General features: G+C 46.7%; 1 protein-coding gene across 3 annotated transcripts; it reads left to right on the top strand.

The window, feature by feature from the left end:
* Nucleotides 1-799: 799 nt before the first annotated feature.
* NR4A2 (nuclear receptor subfamily 4 group A member 2) lies at nt 800-18,349 on the top strand. 3 transcript variants are annotated; one of them, XM_065880026.1, is made up of 8 exons: nt 800-1,104; nt 12,622-12,745; nt 13,232-14,097; nt 14,894-15,023; nt 15,418-15,581; nt 16,513-16,715; nt 17,115-17,293; nt 17,444-18,349. In XM_065880026.1, exons 3-8 carry the CDS (start codon nt 13,234-13,236, stop codon nt 17,698-17,700), a joined length of 1,797 nt encoding a protein of 598 aa, XP_065736098.1. In that variant the 5' UTR covers nt 800-1,104; nt 12,622-12,745; nt 13,232-13,233; the 3' UTR covers nt 17,701-18,349. The 3 variants fall into 3 exon arrangements, 2 of the variants coding, with proteins under 2 accessions (XP_065736098.1, XP_065736097.1); XR_010656040.1 differs by lacking the exon at nt 800-1,104 and adding an exon at nt 10,710-10,942 and having other exon boundaries at nt 17,236-17,293; XM_065880025.1 differs by lacking the exons at nt 800-1,104; nt 12,622-12,745 and adding an exon at nt 10,912-10,942 and having other exon boundaries at nt 17,444-17,700.
* The last annotated feature ends 1,140 nt before the right edge of the window (nt 18,350-19,489 follow it).

The raw sequence follows: 19,489 nt of genomic DNA, 5'->3' as shown, positions 1-19,489 counted from the left end.
AACATAGGCCTGGCCCGACAAAAACCTAGATAAATAATTCCGGTGGATTTTAGGAAAGGAAGAATATAATCCTGATATAGGGTAGGATGTAGGCAGAACCCTATGAGATGCAAACACAGGCATATACTTTAAAATACGCTAGATCAGAACGTTTAAGAGGGAAGTGTTGTGTTTTGTTTTCAAGTGAGCGTTTACTGCCATAAACACACCCGACCTGTATTAGAATGGGTGTGGGAAAGCATCGGAGCAAGCATCAAGTTGTTTAAATCAGTCTGGGAGTAAGTAACACAGCGACCCATTCGCCAAACTCGTCGCCAAGTTCCCTCCCCCGGCCCGTTCCCCGGTGTGTAAGCAGCAGCCCTCCCGCCCCGGGTGAGAGCGATGGGTCCCAACCCCCGAGTCTCCTGGCGGGCTCGGGGGACTCAGGCTCTGCGAGGTCTTTCCCACACGCGCGCTCTGCTCCGGGGAGGGCGGGCCGGGGCGGGGACAGGGGAGCGCGGCGAGAAGCTCCCAGGGCGGCCGAGGAGGAGGGCGGCGGGCGGTTTCATTGTTTCCTTTCGCCCTCCTCCTCCCGCGCCTCGCCCCGGCGTCACTGGAAAGCAGCCCGAACCGCCCGGCGGCTGGTTATTTATAGCGCGGGCTGCGCGCGCGTCACGGAGCCCGGCCCGGCTGACGGGGCCGCTGACGCGCTTGGCCGCGGGGCCGAGTCCGCGGGGCTGCACGCCGGGCGCCGGCGACAATGGGCTTCTGTGTGTGCAGCTGCCGTCGCCGCTGGGGACCGGGGGGAGGGGGGCGGGCGGCCGCTCCCCCACTACCCCTCCCTCTCGCCCGAGACCCCCGAAACGTAACCGGCCTCTTCTGCCCCTGGCCGGGCCCCGCCCGCTGCTGCTTTTTTCTTTTCTTTTTTTAAAAAATTTTATCAGTTCTCCTTGCCCCAACCTCCGCTTCCACCTCCCCCGCTCCCCCTTCTTGGCCCCCAACATGACGAGAGAGTGGGATATAGCCGGCCGGGGGCGACCACTTTGTGCGTCCCGGGGAGCGGGACCCGCCCAAGGCGCGCCCAGCGGGGGACGCGGTGACCGAGGGGCCGGGAGCGCCAGGCAGGTAACGTATCCTGGACCTGGAGTGGGGGCTTTGTTTGGGGTCGGGGGAGGGGACCTGGGGTGGGTGTGGACGCCGGGCAGCCCTTCCGGGTCTCCTGTCTCCTCCCCCGCTCTCCGGACCCCTGGCCTGCCTGCAGGAAGCCAACCTGGGTGTGTAGCGCGAAGAGCGAAAGAGAAACTTCTGCGTGACTAGCTGAGGCTCCTCCGGAGAGGCCCGGATACTAGAGGACCCCCGCCCCCCTCCGCGCAGGCCCCCCCCCTCCGCGTAGGCGCCCCCCCCCGTCGCCCCTCCCCCGCCCACTCCCACCCCTTGCTTCCCTCCCAACGCCGGGGACATCTGAGTCCTCCCCCCGCCCCCTCGCCGCGGGTTTGGTCTTCGCCCGCCCCCGCCCCGCGGAAGGAGGGGCTGGCGAGGATTTTAGGGACTTCCTGGGATGCGGAGAGCAGCTCTGAACCGTCCCCTTTCTGCAGCCGGTAGCTGGGGAAGCAGGCTCCGGAGCCTCTCGCACGTGGCAGGCAGGCAGAGAACTTGCTGTGCCTTCTAGGAAATTGCAGTCGATTTGTAATGCAGTTTCGCTAATTGGGAGTTCAAAATTAAACTTTAATAAAGCATTTGTGTCGTCTCGTCTAATTGTGAACGCTTCCATCCGTCCTGGTACATAGACTCTAAGTCTCGAGTTAATGGCGCTAAGCTAGATTCCCCCCCCCCCCCCCAAGTACAATTCCGTCAGCCGGCGTCGGCGCAGCTGGATTTCAGTTAGGTACAGATGTGCTAATGGCAGCTTAAGCACGGATGGGCAGATAGCATACGGAATGCAACATGTTGCCATATGGTTCCTTTAGCCTTTCACCTCCAGGGATATCAATCACGTATATTCCGGGAGGAACTTAATGGCTCTCTGAACGGCAAAATGAATTACCTGGTACAATTTATATCCCTTGACCTGATACGTTATAACAACAGGAAGGTAGCATCTCACAGTTTCTGTGGTATAAATTGAACTACAGAGCTACGTTTCAGATTTCGTAACGTCTATTTGTAGTTTGAGGGGCTCTGTCACACCATTCTGCTGTAAAATCCGTTTCTGTCTTGCCCCCCTCCCCCCCCACCTCTGACTGATAAAGTTTAGCAAAACTGTTGTCTTGGCAACTGCCAATCAGCTGACCAAATACTAATCGATGTGGGTATGGAGAAATGGAAAATATGATTTCTAGAGCTAGGTACTTAAGAGCAGTCTTTAGGAACACCGTACTTTCTGAATCAGAAAATTAAAGGACTCCTAGGAAAATTATGTATTCTGTGAGTCGTTTCAATGTAACTCCTAACGCCATTTATTAACTATTTGAAATTCTGCTTTTTTATACTTCAGTCATTCTTAAACTTAGGAAAGTAACTTATGGAAAAGTACTTAGAAATATGAAATATAAGAAAGATAAGAAGGACCTCCTTAGTAAACTAGTTTCTATACCCTTCCCTCCCCGCCTCCATGCCCTCAACTATGTGTGTACTTTGACTTGAATCCTGGATGTGGTAATACTGGTCGTTTGTTTTTTTGCCCCCCAAAATGTCAGTGACAGCATACTGAGGTCACTGTTAGATCCTAGTAGAATGATTCTGTAATATTTCACAGGTCTTCTAAAAAAATATCCTGGTGATTAATAAAATATTTAATTGATTGGCTCTAATTTCAGATTATAAATGTGGTTGTCTTTTACTGTATCCCTCCTTTTTCCTTCACTAATGAGGAGAGGCAACACTGAAAAACAAGAAATAAGGGTAAAAAAAAGTAAAATAATTTACGATAACTTTGTTTTTAAACTTTTACCTATTAAGGGATATCTAAAAGCTAGAGACATACTATCTTTTAAAAGATTTTGCATCCAACAATATGTGAACCACATTAGTTCATGTGAACTGATAAACTAGCGAAATACACAAAATGGACATAGTCTGAAAATATACATATTTTCAGTCATGCAAGTTTCATATTCATTTTTAAATTACAAGATAATATTTCTCCTTTCTTTCCTCTTTTTGTAATGGCTGATGATTTGTTACCTAGTGCTTGAGTTAGGGCAATAATTTTGATAATGATTATCAAATAATATAAGATCTTTTGTGTATGTAAATAGCAGAAAATTTTATACAGAACAAAATAAGATATATCTGAGTTATGGCAACCCTTACTGGAGACTGTTTTCGGTAATCTTTGAATGGCTGAGGTTGTATTTCTCTCTGTAGCGTCGGCATTCAATGGGTTTTAACCTTGATCAGTAGTGAGGTTGTCAATAATGACTCCATCTCCATGACTTCTGAATAGACAGTGAGTGTGTCCTTTAACCAGTCACACAGAACTCGCCTTATAAAGCTGTTATTGTCATGAGCAGATATTGCAGGCTTCTGTCAAGCCCCATGATTATTAACATGTTCTTCAAAAGCCAGGCTGAAAGTCCTGCTGTGCTTTATTTCCGAATTCAAGTCCATTAGTACATAAAATCCTAAGCAGCAATATTTGCTTTTTCTGAAGTTGTATTACATACATGGTGAATAATTTCGGGCCCATTTGTAGACAAAAACTGTGTATATTTGGTATACATATATAGTAGCAAAAACAAGATATGTATCTTGCATGACTTATTTTAAACAAAGATTTCATGGTTGTCCATTGTTACTCTAGATGAGGTGGCCGGCTGCCAAGGCGATCCCTATAGCTGGAAAGTAGTGGTATTGTTATTGTCTACCAGGGAATCACTTCCTGTTTTTTGAGCTCCCAACTTCACCTCCCTCTTTCAATATGGCCCTTCCATATTGCTGATCTGAGAATTTGTTTGAATGTGAAAACTTTTGAAAATGTGTTTGTATTGGTCAAGATTTTCACCAGAGTTTTTGGTTGCCTGCTGGTGTTTACAGTCTTAATCTTGAGCCGGAAGGTATATTTTCATTGAAAATTAAGAAATACTATTAGGACAAGGTATATTGCCCATGCTCTAAGTAATTTTAATTGTGATGTAATCCTAGATGCTTTCTATTTTTTTTAAACCTATGAATGTATTTTAAAATAGTTAAGATAGGACAGATTTATGCCTTTCTCAAGGCAATATGGGACAAGTTATGGGTAGGCATGAGACCTCTAATGGTACACTTCATTTGAGTGAGTGAGTATGGGTGGGGAGGAGAGCCATCAGGAAAGAGTATATAGTCCCACTGCACTGGCCCTGTTTGCTTTTCAAACTTAAAACCACATTGCTGCACTGGAAACTTGTTTCTCTCTTGTGTAGCCTTTCATTTAAATATGTTTTAAAAAAAACCTGTCAATCTGTAAATATTTAACCAGCCAAGCAGGAAACAATCTTTTATTCTCGACTATATGCAGCTTTGTTTTCACCTGGGTTAGTGTGGTGGCCACGTAAATAACACATAAAATTTTGATTTGGTGTTCCTTACTTTGAAGATGGACAGAGGCTTCTTTAATTAATCTTGCTCTATTTCATGTTCTGTATTCAGATATTGAAATACAGTATTTTTATACATTTATAAGATTGTGTTTGCATTTATTTAATTTATGTTTCTTTTTTTAAAGCGTGTAGCCTTGAATGTTTGTTCTGCTTTTTTTTTTCTTCACATCATTACTCTGGTACTGCTTGATGTAACTTGATTAGCTCCCTCCCCAGTCATGATTGGTAATTAAAATAGGCATTAAAATTAGTCACTTAGCAATTTTGCTGTTCAATTGGCAATTAAATTACTTAATTGCAATTAAAGTCCTAATTTTAATTGGCAAAATGATAGATGTAGATTTAAGATAATATGTATAAATACTTTAATAAGTGTCTATATAAGGATTACTTAATTACTCAACTTCAAGTTTATGCTGTTAACTTTAGAACTTAAGTGAGCGATGAAATTTATATTACATCTATTCAAAGGATATGGTAATTAGATTTATTACTTATCACTATAAGGGTCCTTGCTATAAGTTACTTTTGTAGTGTTAAAATTGTAGGCTTGATAATTGCAGAATTATGATAAAAAGGGGCATATATGTCTGTCATAATATATCAATAACATGTCTTCATTTTTTATTAAATTGAGAAGTTCCTATACGCCAGTTAGTCTGAGGGAAAAAAATCAAAAATGGTTATTTTACAATTAAAGGTAAAACAAAAACTAACCAGCTATGATATACATATGAAAACTGTTGCAAAGTGTATGTATTTTATCTACTAAAAGAAAATCCTATGTAATACTGTGGTGGTTACTAATGTTATCAGCTACTTCTAGAATTCCAAGTGTCCGCGATATATTCTTAGCATATAGCAACTTATTTTCAGAATCTTTAAAGTGTCTTTCAGGACTCTGTACATTTTAATGACTTCCATGTTTAGTGAAATCAGCAAGGAAATCTAAAACCAAAGTAACCCTTCCTTGCTTAATCAAGAAGAATTTTTACATAAGAAAATATTGGTGATTGCCAGGGGCTGGGAGGAGGGGAGAATGGAGAGTTATTGTTTAATGGTTATAGAGTTAGAGTTTTATAAGATGAAGAGTTATGGGGGTGGATGGTGATGATTGGTGCACAACAGCATGACTGTATATAACATCACTGAACTGTACACTTACAAATGTAAGATGGTAAATTTTATGTTATGTGTCTTTTACCACGACAACAAAAAGAAAATTTTAAGTGGTTAATTTAAAGTAAATATTTAGGAGATAGTTACTGAGAGTCAAGAGTTAGAGAAAAGATGAAGGATTTTTATTATGCAAAATACTTTTTGAGTGGCATGAGGTTTTACCATATGTTCAGTTTTAGAATTTTAATTTATAAGTAGATGCTTCTAGAAAAAAACAGTGCTGTTTTCTTCTGCACATCTTTCCACATTTCTAGAACTGAGTACTGTATCAAAGCAAGAAATAATTTTTAAAGTCTTTGCATTAAGTAGTTTGGAGTGAAAAATGGGCTGGGTAAAACTGAGCAAAGGCCACAACTACCCAAAATGTGAATTACCAGCTGAGTATTTGACTTATTCTCTAGGCATCTCATAAAAGAGGAGCAAATGATTGGTTGATTTAATATCTTATTAATGCAAGTGAAATGGCAAAGCAAATAACCAAAAACCGTCCATATTAAAAAATGATTTTGTATTTTCAGAAACTGAGTTTTTTTCAAAGTGGAAATTTCTTTCTTCTATCACTAATGTAAAACTTCCTGCTGAATGGCAACAAATGCCATGAAAATTGTCCAAATATAACTTAAAATATGTCTCATTTTATGCTTAACATAGGTTCCATTAATTAATATTATTGTGAAATGTCTTCAAGTTACCTTGATTCTTATAGCATAACAGGTATATCTGTTTACTGTATTTGAATTGTAAGAGCTAAGAGCTGCTCTGAGTACATTTTGGGAGAATAGTAAAATAAATCCCTAAAGACCCCTTTCCCATGCATTAAGATACAAAATCCTATGGAATTAAATCCATGTTTGCTTTCTAAATTATACCAAAATCTCAATTTTATTAAGTATAATCAGCCTAGCCTTGCATAAAATACTTTGGTTTAGATGTGAGTATGCATTATTTACACTGTTTTTTTATGAAAATATTTTTTCCATATATGTACAAATATGTTCTGCTTAATATTGGCTAATATCATAAAAGATAACATAGTAACATTATTTTCCTATATGCTTTTTCTGAGGTCATCTAATACTGTATATTGATAGAAATAATAATTTTGTAATTTGTTTTAGTTGGTTTCAAAAGAAGGACCTACTTATGGATAGGATCAATTTTATTCCCATTTATTATAAATTGTTAAGAACACCGACCTTCATTTGGGGTAACTTTATGTATTTATACATGGCAATAATTTAAAGTTATATCAGATTCTGAGCCCTGAAAGAAACATTATTGTCATTTTAATCGAGTTATAAAATAGTTTATATTCAAGAATCTATTTATGTTCAAGAATCTTGCAGGATTGCAGTCATATAAATGCAGAATTTCAGTTTCTTTTAGCCTAGAGCATCATTTGAACATTTTCTAAAAGGTTGTTCAATTCTACATTTTGATTCCATTATATGTGTAATTAAACCTCTATTCACAAAAGCATTCTCTTATGTACTAGCAAATACACCCACAGGAATCCTCTTCTAGACTATAATTTATTTAAACATGTAATCATAGGATTTTAAAACATGTTTTCATTTTTCCAAACTAAATGCCAAATTTGAACTGCTTGGTGATAAAATGAAAGATTTTATTACCATTTTGACTTTTTTTTCTCCCTGTGAGCTAACAGTGAGTTAAACATGGACAGGAGGAAATAAAATCTGTTGTGAACCTAATTCCAGTGTTAAACTGTTTCCCTTTTTGAGAAATACAGAAGAGAATCAAAGATTTGTAGTTATTTATGAATTCCAGCAGAATATGAATATTTTGGCCTGCAGCAAGCTCTCCTGGGGCTTGGCCTAAGTAGTAAATAGCTAGTTGTGTGTGTATATATGTGCCTCTGTGTGTGTGTGTGTGTGTGTGTGTGTGTGTGTGTGATATGTATCTTCCTGAACGTTGTGGAGTCAGGCCCCCTACTGACAGGATCAGTCAATTACAGACATTGGCCCTTCTACTGAGACTGTTCCATCAGAATCTGGTGGGGACACAGGAGTCTGGAGCTTTGAGCGAGGTCATTCTTTACACTTTCTAATGTCTGCTGGATCCTTTCCACCCCGAGCACATCTGAGCCCTACCAAAAATACCAACCCAAGAAATAGCTTACCCAATAATGTCTTTAAGTGAGTTTATCCGCCTTGCATCCGGTGTGTCTTCCTAAGAAGACACACTTCCTAGGAGCTAGAATAGGAATTTGAGGAAAGAGAAAATTCATACGGATTGTAGAATAGAAGGCAAAAAAAGTCACCTTTTTTTTCTCATTTTGATGTTGTATTTATTCAATCCATTTCCGGTTACTAATAATTGTTATAATAAGCTGCTGTGAAAACTGCGTCTCGATCTTGGGTGCTTTAAGACTTGAGCAAAGGCTCTGTTATCAAGAAGCCAGACTCGACAGGTTGCTGTTATAGAATAACCCAACACATTACAATGTTTGTCTTCCTTGGAGCTCACTTTAAGGACTCCAGCACATTTTTCCACTTACTGGGAGAGAATTTTCAAATTGCCCGCAGACTCAACCCAGGCTAAAGCCAAGTGTTTTTTTAAATGGTTTAAGGGAGGAGGAGCGTGTGGAGGGAATGTACCTACTTAGATCTGAGTATTGGTGTTTGGAGAAGGATGGTTACAACCTTAAAGTTCTCCTGGCCCCCGCCTTCCGAGGAATATATTAAAAAACAATAACCGCCACCCCGGCATGGCTGCGCTTGAATTTCCGACGGCCTGAAAATAGCTGCTGGGAGCCTGGCCCACCTCTGGGATCAAGGAAAGCTCCCCGAGGCCGCGCGTCCTGCTCCCTTGTGGAAGGGGAAAGGAACCCGGGAGGGCGCCACCGAGCTAGAGCTGCTGCTATTTTGGGCCCAGCCCGGCGGGTGCGTCAATGCCTGAGCCCCTGCGTCACCGCCACCCCCACCGCTTTCCTTCTCCCCTGCTCTCCAAACTCTCACTTTTTCCCTTTCGTTCGCGTGGAATCGTTTCTGCCCACAGGGCGCTGACGCTACCCAGCTCATGCTAATAAGCTATTCTTCGCCCTCCTCCTCTCATCCCCCTACTTACACACCTTCACCCGCCACCGCAACATTCCCCACCCCCACCCACCACACACACACACACACACACACGCACGCACACGCGCGCGCGCTCTCACACACACTTCCTGGTTTTATTTTTTCTCGCGCCCGCTAGGGCACCGCTGAGCCGCCGCGGTGGCTGCAGCAGCAGCAGCGGCAGTCGCAACATCTGGGGGAAACTTAAGGTGGTCACGTAGGTTTTCCCGAGGATGCGGTGCAGAAGAGCCTGCAGCTTCTCGGGGCAGCCTCGGGGCACCTGATGGCAACGCCTCTCCAGCCGCCGGGGAGCAGGAGGCGGCGGGAGAGGGCAAAGGCTGGGGTGCAGATTAGAGCTGAGTGGCACCGTAAGGCGGAGAGCTCCACGGCGATTTCGGCCCGCCTGTATTGGGAACACCAGGATGGGGGTGTGCAAAGGGGCCCCGAGCCTGGAAGCGAGCTACGCCGAGAGGGAGGGGCGGCTGGAAGTCTTCTTGGGCGGAGGAGGGGGACACCTCCGAACCCTCCCTCCCCCGTTAACTACCCAGCCCCATGGGAGAAGCCCCGAGGCCCGTCCAGCTCTAGCCCAGGAACCCGGAAGGGGGCTTGCTCCCGGGAGAAGCGGCGTTTCTTTGCTAGAAAGCGCCTTGCGCCCTCAGCTTGGGGGTGGATTGACTTGCGAAGCGGAGTCTGCGGCGGCTGGGGCGGCTGGGGCGGCTGCAGGGGTGCGGCGAGCTCCGGTCGCCCGCCGGGCCCCACTCCTGGGAACGCTGAACGCACATACCGTACGCCTCGCAGAGATCTAGACGCCCCCCTCTCCCCGCCGCTTCCCCCATGCTTAGTCTTTCCCTCTTGGCTCTCAGATTGAAGCTTCGAGAGCCCTTGTGCTTCAGAGGAGGGTAGATTTATTTCCCTAAAACTTGTGGAAAGACACGAGTTGATGGGCACCCAGGAGTGTCAAAGTATGAGAGTTGGTAAAAGGTGAGGCTGGGGCACCTTTCTGCAGAACACACCTGTTGCCCGGCGCTCGGCTGCATTGTCTGAGAAAGGAAAGTGGGTGACGCGTCACTTTGACTTTTGGGGTCCCTGAAGGGCTGGGTCACTGGCTACCCTCTCCTTTCCACTTCCCTCCCCACGCACCACGTCTTCCCTCGCACGTGAGCACTGCAAGGAAAGAAGGGAACATAGAAAATAGGCCATACCTACTCACTTCCACCTTGGAGTGTGTGTGTGTGTGTGTGTGTGTGTATGAGAGAGAGAGAGGGAGAATATGCTAGAAGAGAAGGCCGGGGACAGGAAAAAAGAGAAAAGAGGGGTGCACTGGACAAGGGAAATCCCACCCCAATTGCCTGAGTCCTCCGAGCGTCTCGTGTCATGGGACATCTGTACTCGCTTCCGCTAACGGGGGTGGCAATTGTGGGTGGGCGAGGTTAGCGTGCTGCCAGGCACGCCCCGTCTTGTGCGATTCCAGGTGCTGGCTACCTGGCCCACGCCTGGGTCCCCTTCCGCTCGGGCTTTTGTTGCACCCTCCCCCACCTGTGAGCTGCCGGACCGCCGCGGCGGCGCGGGGATTGGCCGGGGGTGAGGGGGGTGGGGGGGAGGTGAGGTGAGATGTCGAGGCTCTGTGGGCTGCGCAGACCTGAGTGGAGAGGTCACACCTCTTTCGGAAAAGGGAAAAAAAAAAAAACCTAGCTGGCTACCAAGGTGAACCCTGAACGGTTCCCACCTTAAAATCGGCCCTGCTCGTGACGTCAGGTCGGAAATATACCAAAGCGAGCGCCGGCCAGGAGTCTGGGGAGCGCGGCGGCTCGGCGATTGGGCGGCAGGCCGCTGACGCGCGCTGACGCGCGGAGACTTTAGGTGAATGTTGGCAGCGGCAGCGCGAGCCACATAAACAAAGGCACATTGGCGGCCAGGGCCAGTCCGCCCGGTGGCTCGCGCTAGGCTCCGCGGTCCCGCTCGCCTGCCCAGCCGCCGCCTTCCCCTGCTCCCTCCCCGCTCTCGGCGCCTCCGTTCCCTTCGCCCCTCTCGCCCACCCCTCCCCGACCCTGCCACCCCGACTCCCGGAGGGAACTACACTTTGGCCGAGTTGAATGAATGAAGAGAGGCACGGAGAACTCCTAAGTGAGTAGGTGCAGCCCGTACAGCTCGCGTTCTTTTATCCTTCTTTCTGTTTTTGCACGTCTCTTCTTCCCGCTTGTGTGGTGCAGGTTCTCTGGAAGTGGGCGCCGAAGGCGCGGAGCGCGAGTGGGGCCGGAGGATGGGGAGTAGGTGTGCGCAGCTACAGAGGGCATTTGTCGGAACTCCTGCTTTGCCACCCAACAGAGGCTTCCAGGCTCCTCATTGGTGGACGTGAAAGGGAGGCTTGCACAGTTTCGGGAGCTGTGGACTTAACACGCGGAAATGTGCGCAAAGTTTGCTCTTGGTGCGGAATTGATTGTGGTCTTTGGACACGTAGACTCCAAGTCCTGTGTATACGAGGGACCTGGACGCTGCCCACAAAGTGACAGGGAGAGTGAAAGTTCTTCAGTTTATGTGTTGCTTGGGAACTGTATCACCGCGGCTGGCCAGCGTGCCCGTGTCTCTTGGGTATTGTTGAGTGAGGAGGGGCGGTTGGTAGAGTGACCTGTTACTAAGTTGCTTGAAATTTCTGGTTTTGACATGTGCCGCGCTTGTGTTAGTGAGTTTGTCAGAGAGGCAGAGACAGAGGGGCAGACTATTTAGAGTAGTTATGAAGCTGCGAAGTTACCAGAGGGTTAATATCCAGCACAGGCATATCTGTCAAGGGCTGTGAGGGTCAAGAGTCTCCTTTCTTTCTACTTTTTCTGGTTACCCTCCCTCCTCCATGAAGCAAGATTATGAAGGGGGGTGGGGGAGGAGAACAGAATTGGATGTTTGGCTTTCTTTTTCATTAGTAATAAAGTCGTCTATGCTCTAGAGTGCCTTCCAAGTGGGAACATCTGAAAAGTACTAGGACACAAGAATGCCTTGTTCCAGCAAGAGGGCAGATTGTGGAAGGCTGGATAGGAAAGGTGCTCAGCTTGCTATGTTGAGAGGTGCTTCTAACACCGGTGCCACTATTGGATATGCAGCATTTCCCTCTCCCTGCAACTGACTAAGATGCTTCTGAAAAAATAGGGTCCCCTGTTTCCACCTCTTGGCCATTAAAGATGAAAGACAAATTTCTTGGAGAAGTGAATGCCCATTCACCTGGACCTCCAAACCCAGTGCTCCGTCAATAGCTCTTAGGAAATCCAGATGCTTCCATTAAGATTGCCTTCAGGGCTACCTGGGCCTTGCTAACATTTTGTAACTCCTAGGGGGTGAAGGAAGAGATTGTTTTCACATTTTATATTCTTGACTTATACTTCCTTCCCTGCTTCCTAGATGAAAAGCCAGTTTCACCACAGGAAAAAAAAATTCAAGAGAAGGTTCCAATGCTGTATTTTATTAAACCCCAGTTTCTTCTTATTTAGTTTTGAATTAAACTAAAATGGAAATGACACTCCCCTTGCACTGCCCCTAAACACCTAGTAAAGGGGCCAATTTATTTCATCATAAATAAGTACATGGAATACCTTTCCTTCTTCAGAGGTATTCTCTGCAAGGATCAACACAGTCAATGGGTGAAATTTTCTGTTGTTTCCAGCCATCTCTTTTAGACATTCATTTTAAATGGTGTTTGATAAAGGCTACACACTAATTTCCAATTAAACAATCAAGAAGGGCCTGCCTGGTGATACAGATGCCCAGCCAAATCTGTCCGGAAAGTCACCCTAAGGCTTCCTGTGTCTTTATTTCAGGGAGGAGAACTGCCAGGCTGGGCTCTCCACTGCTTTTCTAAAAATCTTGGAAACTTTGTCCTTCATTGAATTACGACACTGTCCACCTTTAATTTTCTCGAAAACGCCTGTAACTCAGCTGAAGGTTAGTGCAACTTCATTTTTTTTCTTTCCCTCCCCCGAGTTCCGTAAACGTCAAGAAACAGGGCAATGCGATCTTTCCCAGCAAACCCTGTAACTTAAGTTTTTCCCCCCGACCCATCGCCTTCGGGAACAAGTTTCTCATTGTGCAATTCAACTTGATTTCTGGATTGAGCTTGCTGAACCCGAGCTTCAGAGGAAAGGCTCATTGAAGAGGGATTACCCATGAAAGGGGGCGGAGGGGGAGGCGCTGGAAATATCCGGGAATGGAGACTGTAATAGCTTTCTAGTTCTGGGTCTTTATTGGATCAGTCTTTCCTTGTCCTGCACTGTTTTGCTCCTCAGTATTCGCACTCTCCGCCCTTCCTCTCGCGCCCCTACGTGCTCTCTGACCGCCGCGGGCTGCCGGTGTAGCTCCAGGTGTACCCGAGCCCGGGAGAAAGTGTTCAGTTGACCAGGCTGAGTGTATATTACCCTGTTTCATTTCCAGCCATGCCTTGTGTTCAGGCGCAGTATGGGTCCTCGCCTCAAGGAGCCAGCCCCGCTTCTCAGAGCTACAGTTACCACTCTTCGGGAGAATACAGCTCCGATTTCTTAACTCCAGAGTTTGTCAAGTTTAGCATGGACCTCACCAACACTGAAATCACTGCCACCACTTCTCTCCCCAGCTTCAGTACCTTTATGGACAACTACAGCACAGGCTACGACGTCAAGCCACCTTGCTTGTACCAAATGCCCCTGTCCGGACAGCAGTCCTCCATTAAGGTAGAAGACATTCAGATGCACAGCTACCAGCAACACGGCCACCTGCCCCCCCAGTCCGAGGAGATGATGCCGCACTCCGGGTCGGTTTACTACAAGCCCTCCTCTCCCCCGACGCCCACCACCCCGGGCTTCCAGGTGCAGCACAGCCCCGTGTGGGACGACCCAGGCTCCCTCCACAACTTCCACCAGAACTACGTGGCCACCACGCACATGATTGAGCAGAGGAAAACGCCGGTCTCCCGCCTCTCCCTCTTCTCCTTTAAGCAGTCGCCCCCCGGCACCCCCGTGTCTAGCTGCCAGATGCGCTTCGACGGGCCCCTGCACGTCCCCATGAACCCGGAGCCGGCGAGCAGCCACCACGTGGTGGACGGGCAGACCTTCGCTGTGCCCAACCCCATCCGAAAGCCCGCGTCCATGGGTTTCCCCGGCCTGCAGATCGGTCACGCGTCGCAGCTGCTCGACACGCAGGTGCCCTCGCCGCCGTCGCGGGGCTCCCCTTCCAACGAGGGGCTGTGCGCCGTGTGCGGCGACAACGCGGCCTGCCAGCACTATGGCGTGCGCACCTGTGAGGGCTGCAAAGGGTTCTTTAAGGTGAGCCAGGACGGGGGCGGAGGAGGCAGGTAGGGGCCCCCTAGTGCCCGGAGCCTCAGAGTGCTGGTTCCACCGGGGTGCAGGCGCCCGGCGCCAGCTGGCCCCTGCCCGTCCGACTCCCGGGGTCCACGGGGGCTGCCCTGCAGCCGCCCCTGGGCTGCGGCGGAGGCTTCTGGGTGCCTTGGAAAGGGAAGTAGGAAGACCGGGAGACCCGGGGTCGCGTCCCCCGCACGCAGCCGACCCGGCGAGCCCCCGCCCGAAGTTGCCGGGGCTGAGTTGGAAGAGGGTCATTTGCATGTGCTAGGAGCTGTCTTCTCTGTTCAGATTGAAATTGGTTAGGACAGAGAACCGTGTCTGAGCTAACCAAGTGGAACAGAATTCCCTATGGTCAAATTAAGTGATCTCTTTATTTCGCCATCCTGATTGAATAATCTTATCATTTTAAATAGAGAAGGTCTCTAAGGAATGTAAATAATATGAATGCCCACGGATTTGTATTTACTGAGCGTCTCCTTCTTCTCTTGGCATATAAAACACAGCAAGGAGCGGCAAGGTTAGCTCAAATGTTAACGCTATCAATTTTCGTCTGTTAAATGCCCTGGGGGAGGAAAAAGAGAAGAGAGAGAAAGAAAAGGAAAAAGAAAAAAATAAAAAGGAGTTGTGTATGTGTTTGTTTATGGGGAGGGTGTGTGGATCCCGGCCGTTCAGAAATTGTGTCTGGATTCCCTGAATTGTGTTGGATTTTCAAGAGAAAAGAGAATTTTTTTTTCCCGGCCTGTATTGTCTCCTTTTGCAGCGCACGGTGCAAAAAAACGCGAAATACGTGTGTTTAGCAAATAAAAACTGCCCGGTGGACAAGCGGCGCCGGAATCGCTGTCAGTACTGCAGATTTCAGAAGTGCCTGGCTGTTGGGATGGTGAAAGAAGGTAGGTTGGGGCCAGCAGCCCACTCCCCAGTCTGCGCCTTTGGGAAGCTTCTGCTCCTGCCCCCAACCCACTTCCCAGAGCCGGGGCGGGGGCTGGGGGAGGTCTCCTGCTTCCCTCGCACCGGCCTCTGGCCTCTACGACTCGGCAGCTGCCTGCTAGTCCATCCTGCCCTAGAGAAAGCCGCCAGGCCCTTCCCGCCTTTAACTATACGACCCATTGGGAAGACGACATGAAACAACCCCCCCTTTTTTACGCTTCTTGTCAGTATAAGGCTTTACAAGCCGTGGGGCGCTGCCCCGCCCCGCCGGGCGCCCCGCGGCTGCGGCCTTCCCCCGGGGAGGGGCCCAGGCAGCAGCTGGATCTTGCTTGCCCTCACCCGGCGATTCCTTTGCAGTGGTTCGCACAGACAGTTTAAAAGGCCGGAGAGGTCGTTTACCTTCGAAACCGAAGAGCCCACAGGAGCCCTCTCCCCCCTCGCCCCCGGTGAGTCTGATCAGTGCCCTCGTCAGGGCCCATGTCGACTCCAACCCGGCTATGACCAGCCTGGACTATTCCAGGGTAAGAAGCTGGCGCGGGGGGGGGATCCTTCGGACAACTGACAGATGGGCAGGACCCCTTCCCCACACCCATCACTAACCCCCAGGCCCAAGGGATAAAGGAAGCATGCGAGGCTGTGGCTTCACAGCTCTGGGCAGGGCCACAGAAGACAGATGGCGTTGCTAGGGCTGCAGAAGTGAGGACAGGGCAGAGGAAGGAAGAGAGGGTAGGCCACAGTGGTCAAACCTCTGTGAGGCCCCTTCCCAGCACCACGGTGCACACACACACACACACACACACACACACACACACACACACCAGTGCCTCTGATGCCTAAACCAGAGGCAGTGGAAAAGCCCCCGCTTGGGTTCTATCACCAGTCCTCCATGGAGATGATTTAATCCTCATTCTCTCTGGTGCCGTCAGAGTGAGGGATGCCTCCTCCCCGGTCAGGGAAGGGGAAGAGAAGGGGGTATAAGGAATGGCAGTGGGCGGGGAAATCAAGTGGTCAGATTCCTCTTTTACCCCAGCCATGAGAAATGTGTGCGCTTTAAATGGAGGAAGTGTGCCGGGCAAACCTAGAAGCAAACCTAGAAGCCACTGCAATTTTATTGAGATTTGCAAAGGGCGTCTCTGCTCGAGACCCACTCTGGGACTGGCATGAATACTAACGTGTCAATTGTTTTGTGGAGATAAGAGTGAACGTTTCCCAGGGCTGGTTGGCACCGTATTTAGTCTGTATGGAAATGGTAATTTACATATTTAAAGCAGCGACCTCATAGCACCATCCCTAATTGAATTAATTGCCCCGGAACATCTAATTTCCTTACTGGTCAGAGAGAGGTTTAATTGTTATAAAAACCTGGCTCCCCTACTAGAAACGAGGTTAGCAATTTCACGGGTTATATATTTTAGAGAACCTCATTAAGTGCTTTTTAAAATGAAATTCCAGTTCCAGGCGAACCCTGACTATCAGATGAGTGGAGATGACACCCAGCATATCCAGCAATTCTATGATCTCCTGACTGGCTCCATGGAGATCATCAGGGGCTGGGCGGAGAAGATCCCGGGCTTCGCTGACCTGCCCAAAGCCGACCAGGACCTGCTTTTCGAGTCGGCTTTCCTAGAACTATTTGTGCTGAGATTAGCATACAGGTAAATGGAGAGGGCGATCCAGGAAGGCTGGGAATGGAGGAAGAGAGGAATCAAGAAAGGAAAAGAAAGAGGAAAAGGGAAAGAAAAGGGGGAAAGAGAGGAGAACAAAATGGGAAATAAATGAGGGGTAAAGGAAGGAAAGGAGAGTAGATAAAAGGAAGAGAAGGGAAGGAGTGAGGGCAGAAGCCTTAGATGAATGGAATGGAGGTGGGATAGGGGGCATTCTTGATTGTTATGAAATTAAACCCTTTCAAGGTCCACTGGCCTACGTTTTATTAACTCTTTGGTAATTAGGTGCCTCTTAAATCCCTCATTTATTGCTCTTCAAGTAATTAGTTGTTTAGCTTTTCTCTCTCTCTCTTTTTCTCCCCCTCCCCCTCTCTTTGGTATTAATTGCAGGTCCAACCCAGTGGAGGGTAAACTCATCTTTTGCAATGGGGTGGTCTTGCACAGGTTGCAATGCGTTCGTGGCTTTGGGGAATGGATTGATTCCATTGTTGAATTCTCCTCCAACTTGCAGAATATGAACATCGACATTTCTGCCTTCTCCTGCATTGCTGCCCTGGCTATGGTCACAGGTCAGTACCACAGGCACAGGGCACTTCTCCAGAACTGCCCAGTGGGATTCGTCCCGGTTTTCCCTTGCTGCCTGCCGACCCTCCCTGGTCCTGTCAGCTAGCTAACTGCTCGGTGCATTCCTCTTTTGTTTCTGGTTGTGTTTTCTGCAGAGAGACACGGTCTCAAGGAACCCAAGAGAGTGGAGGAGCTGCAAAACAAGATTGTAAATTGTCTCAAAGACCATGTGACTTTCAATAATGGGGGCTTGAACCGCCCCAACTATTTGTCCAAACTGTTGGGGAAGCTTCCAGAACTCCGTACGCTTTGCACGCAGGGGCTACAGCGCATTTTCTACCTGAAACTGGAAGATTTGGTACCACCACCAGCAATAATTGACAAACTTTTCCTGGACACTTTACCTTTCTAAGACCTCCTTCCATGCACTTCAAAGAAACTGGAAAGAAACCTAAAACTGTCCAGAGGGGGCAAGTCACAAGGGCAGAGAGATACCCCTGAGCTGCCTCAGCTCTAGCCGGCCCCCACCCCTTCCATACACCTTGGCCCATCTCTAAAGAAAACAAACAAACAAACAACAACAAAAGCAAAAACTGTTACTATTTCCTAGCCTGCAGGCAGAACCTGAAAGGGCATTTTGGCTCCGGGGCATCCTGGATTTAGAACACGGACTACACACAATACAGTGGTATAAACTTTTTATTATCAGTTTAAAAATCATTTTATTGTTCAGAAGGAAGCTTCTTAATGTATGACGGAAAACATTTGGCCATGTTTGGTTGTTGCAGTTAAGACAAATGTAATACACATAGACACATACACACACACCCACATCGTAAGGGGACCCACAAGTATTGCCCTTTAAAAGACTTCAAAGTTTTCTGCTGTAAAGAAAGCTGTAATATATAGTAAAACTAAATGTTGCGTGGGTGGCATGAGTTGAAGAAGGCAAAGGCTTGTAAATTTACCCAATGCAGTTTGGCTTTTTAAATTATTTTGTGCCTATTTATGAATAAATATTACAAATTCTAAAAGATAAGTGTGTTTGCAAAAAAAAAAAAGAAAAAAGAAATAACCACAAAAAAGGGACAAGCATGTTGATTCTAGGTTGAAAATGTTATAGGCACTTGCTACTTCAGTAATGTCTATATTATATAAATAGTATTTCAGACACTATGTAGTCTGTTAGATTTTATAAAGATTGGTAGTTACCTGAGCTTAAACATTTTCTCAATTGTAAAATAGGTGGGCACAAGTATTACACATCAGAAAATCCTGACAAAAGGGACACATAGTGTTTGTAACACCGTCCAACATTCCTTGTTTGTAAGTGTTGTATGTACCGTTGATGTTGATAAAAGAAAGTTTATATCTTGATTATTTTGTTGTCTAAAGCTAAACAGAACTTGCATGCAGCAGCTTTTGACCGTTTCCAGAGTGCTTATAATATACATAACTCCCTGGAAATTACTGAGCACTTTGAATTTTTTTGTTTTTTGTTTTAATGTCTAAGATTGTCAGTTAATATATTATTTTATGTTTGAGTAAGAATTTTAATATTGCCATATTCTGTAGTATTTTTCTTTGTATATTTCCAGTATGGCACACGATATGAGTCACTGCCTTTTTTTCTATGGTGTATGACAGTTAGAGACGCTGATTTTTTTTTCCTGATAAATTCTTTCTTTGAGAAAGACAATTTTAATGTTTACAACAATAAACTATGTAAATGAACAGAATTTTGTCTTCTTTCTGGGTTAGGAAAAACGATGACTAAAGAGCAATATACAATAGACAGAGTTGGCGATTGATCTGGGATAGGTCACTTATTCAGAATCTGAATTTCTGACAGTTTAGACCTATTCTGGCAAAAGGAACTGGGAAACTGAAGTAATTATCCAGAGAATTCTGTACAGTATTTTTCCTTAACCGGAATTTTCCAGTGTGGCAACCTACATTTATCAGAATCAGGTGAGAATATCTCAACTCTTCTGATAACTTTGCCAGTAAGTGCAGCTTTCAGAAGAGAAGTTCAGGAGACCTGACAGCTTTTGAAATTTTGCAAGGTTCGAAGTCCTATCAAGCTTTTGTCTTGCACAATGTTTAGAAAGTATCTTTTTAAGACTCAGAAAGTCAATGTGGATTTGAAGTGTATTAAATATAATCTCTGATTTCTCCCACTCCTTGTAAAGGATCTTGGA

This window comes from Phocoena phocoena, chromosome 7 (genome assembly GCF_963924675.1).
Source record: "Phocoena phocoena chromosome 7, mPhoPho1.1, whole genome shotgun sequence".
NCBI lineage: Eukaryota > Metazoa > Chordata > Mammalia > Artiodactyla > Phocoenidae > Phocoena > Phocoena phocoena.
Note: the sequence above shows the minus strand (reverse complement) of the source record. Positions and strands in the feature narration are given on the sequence as shown.

What these genes read in the sequence shown, in the direction of transcription:
- NR4A2 (XM_065880025.1), top strand. Translation starts at nt 10,912, where the DNA reads ATGAATGAAGAGAGGCACGGAGAACTCCTAA. An exon ending in TGTTGGGATGGTGAAAGAAG is followed by an intron (nt 15,024 to 15,417) that starts GTAGGTTGGGGC and finishes ATTCCTTTGCAG; the next exon opens with TGGTTCGCACAGACAGTTTA. An exon ending in CCAGCCTGGACTATTCCAGG is followed by an intron (nt 15,582 to 16,512) that starts GTAAGAAGCTGG and finishes ATGAAATTCCAG; the next exon opens with TTCCAGGCGAACCCTGACTA.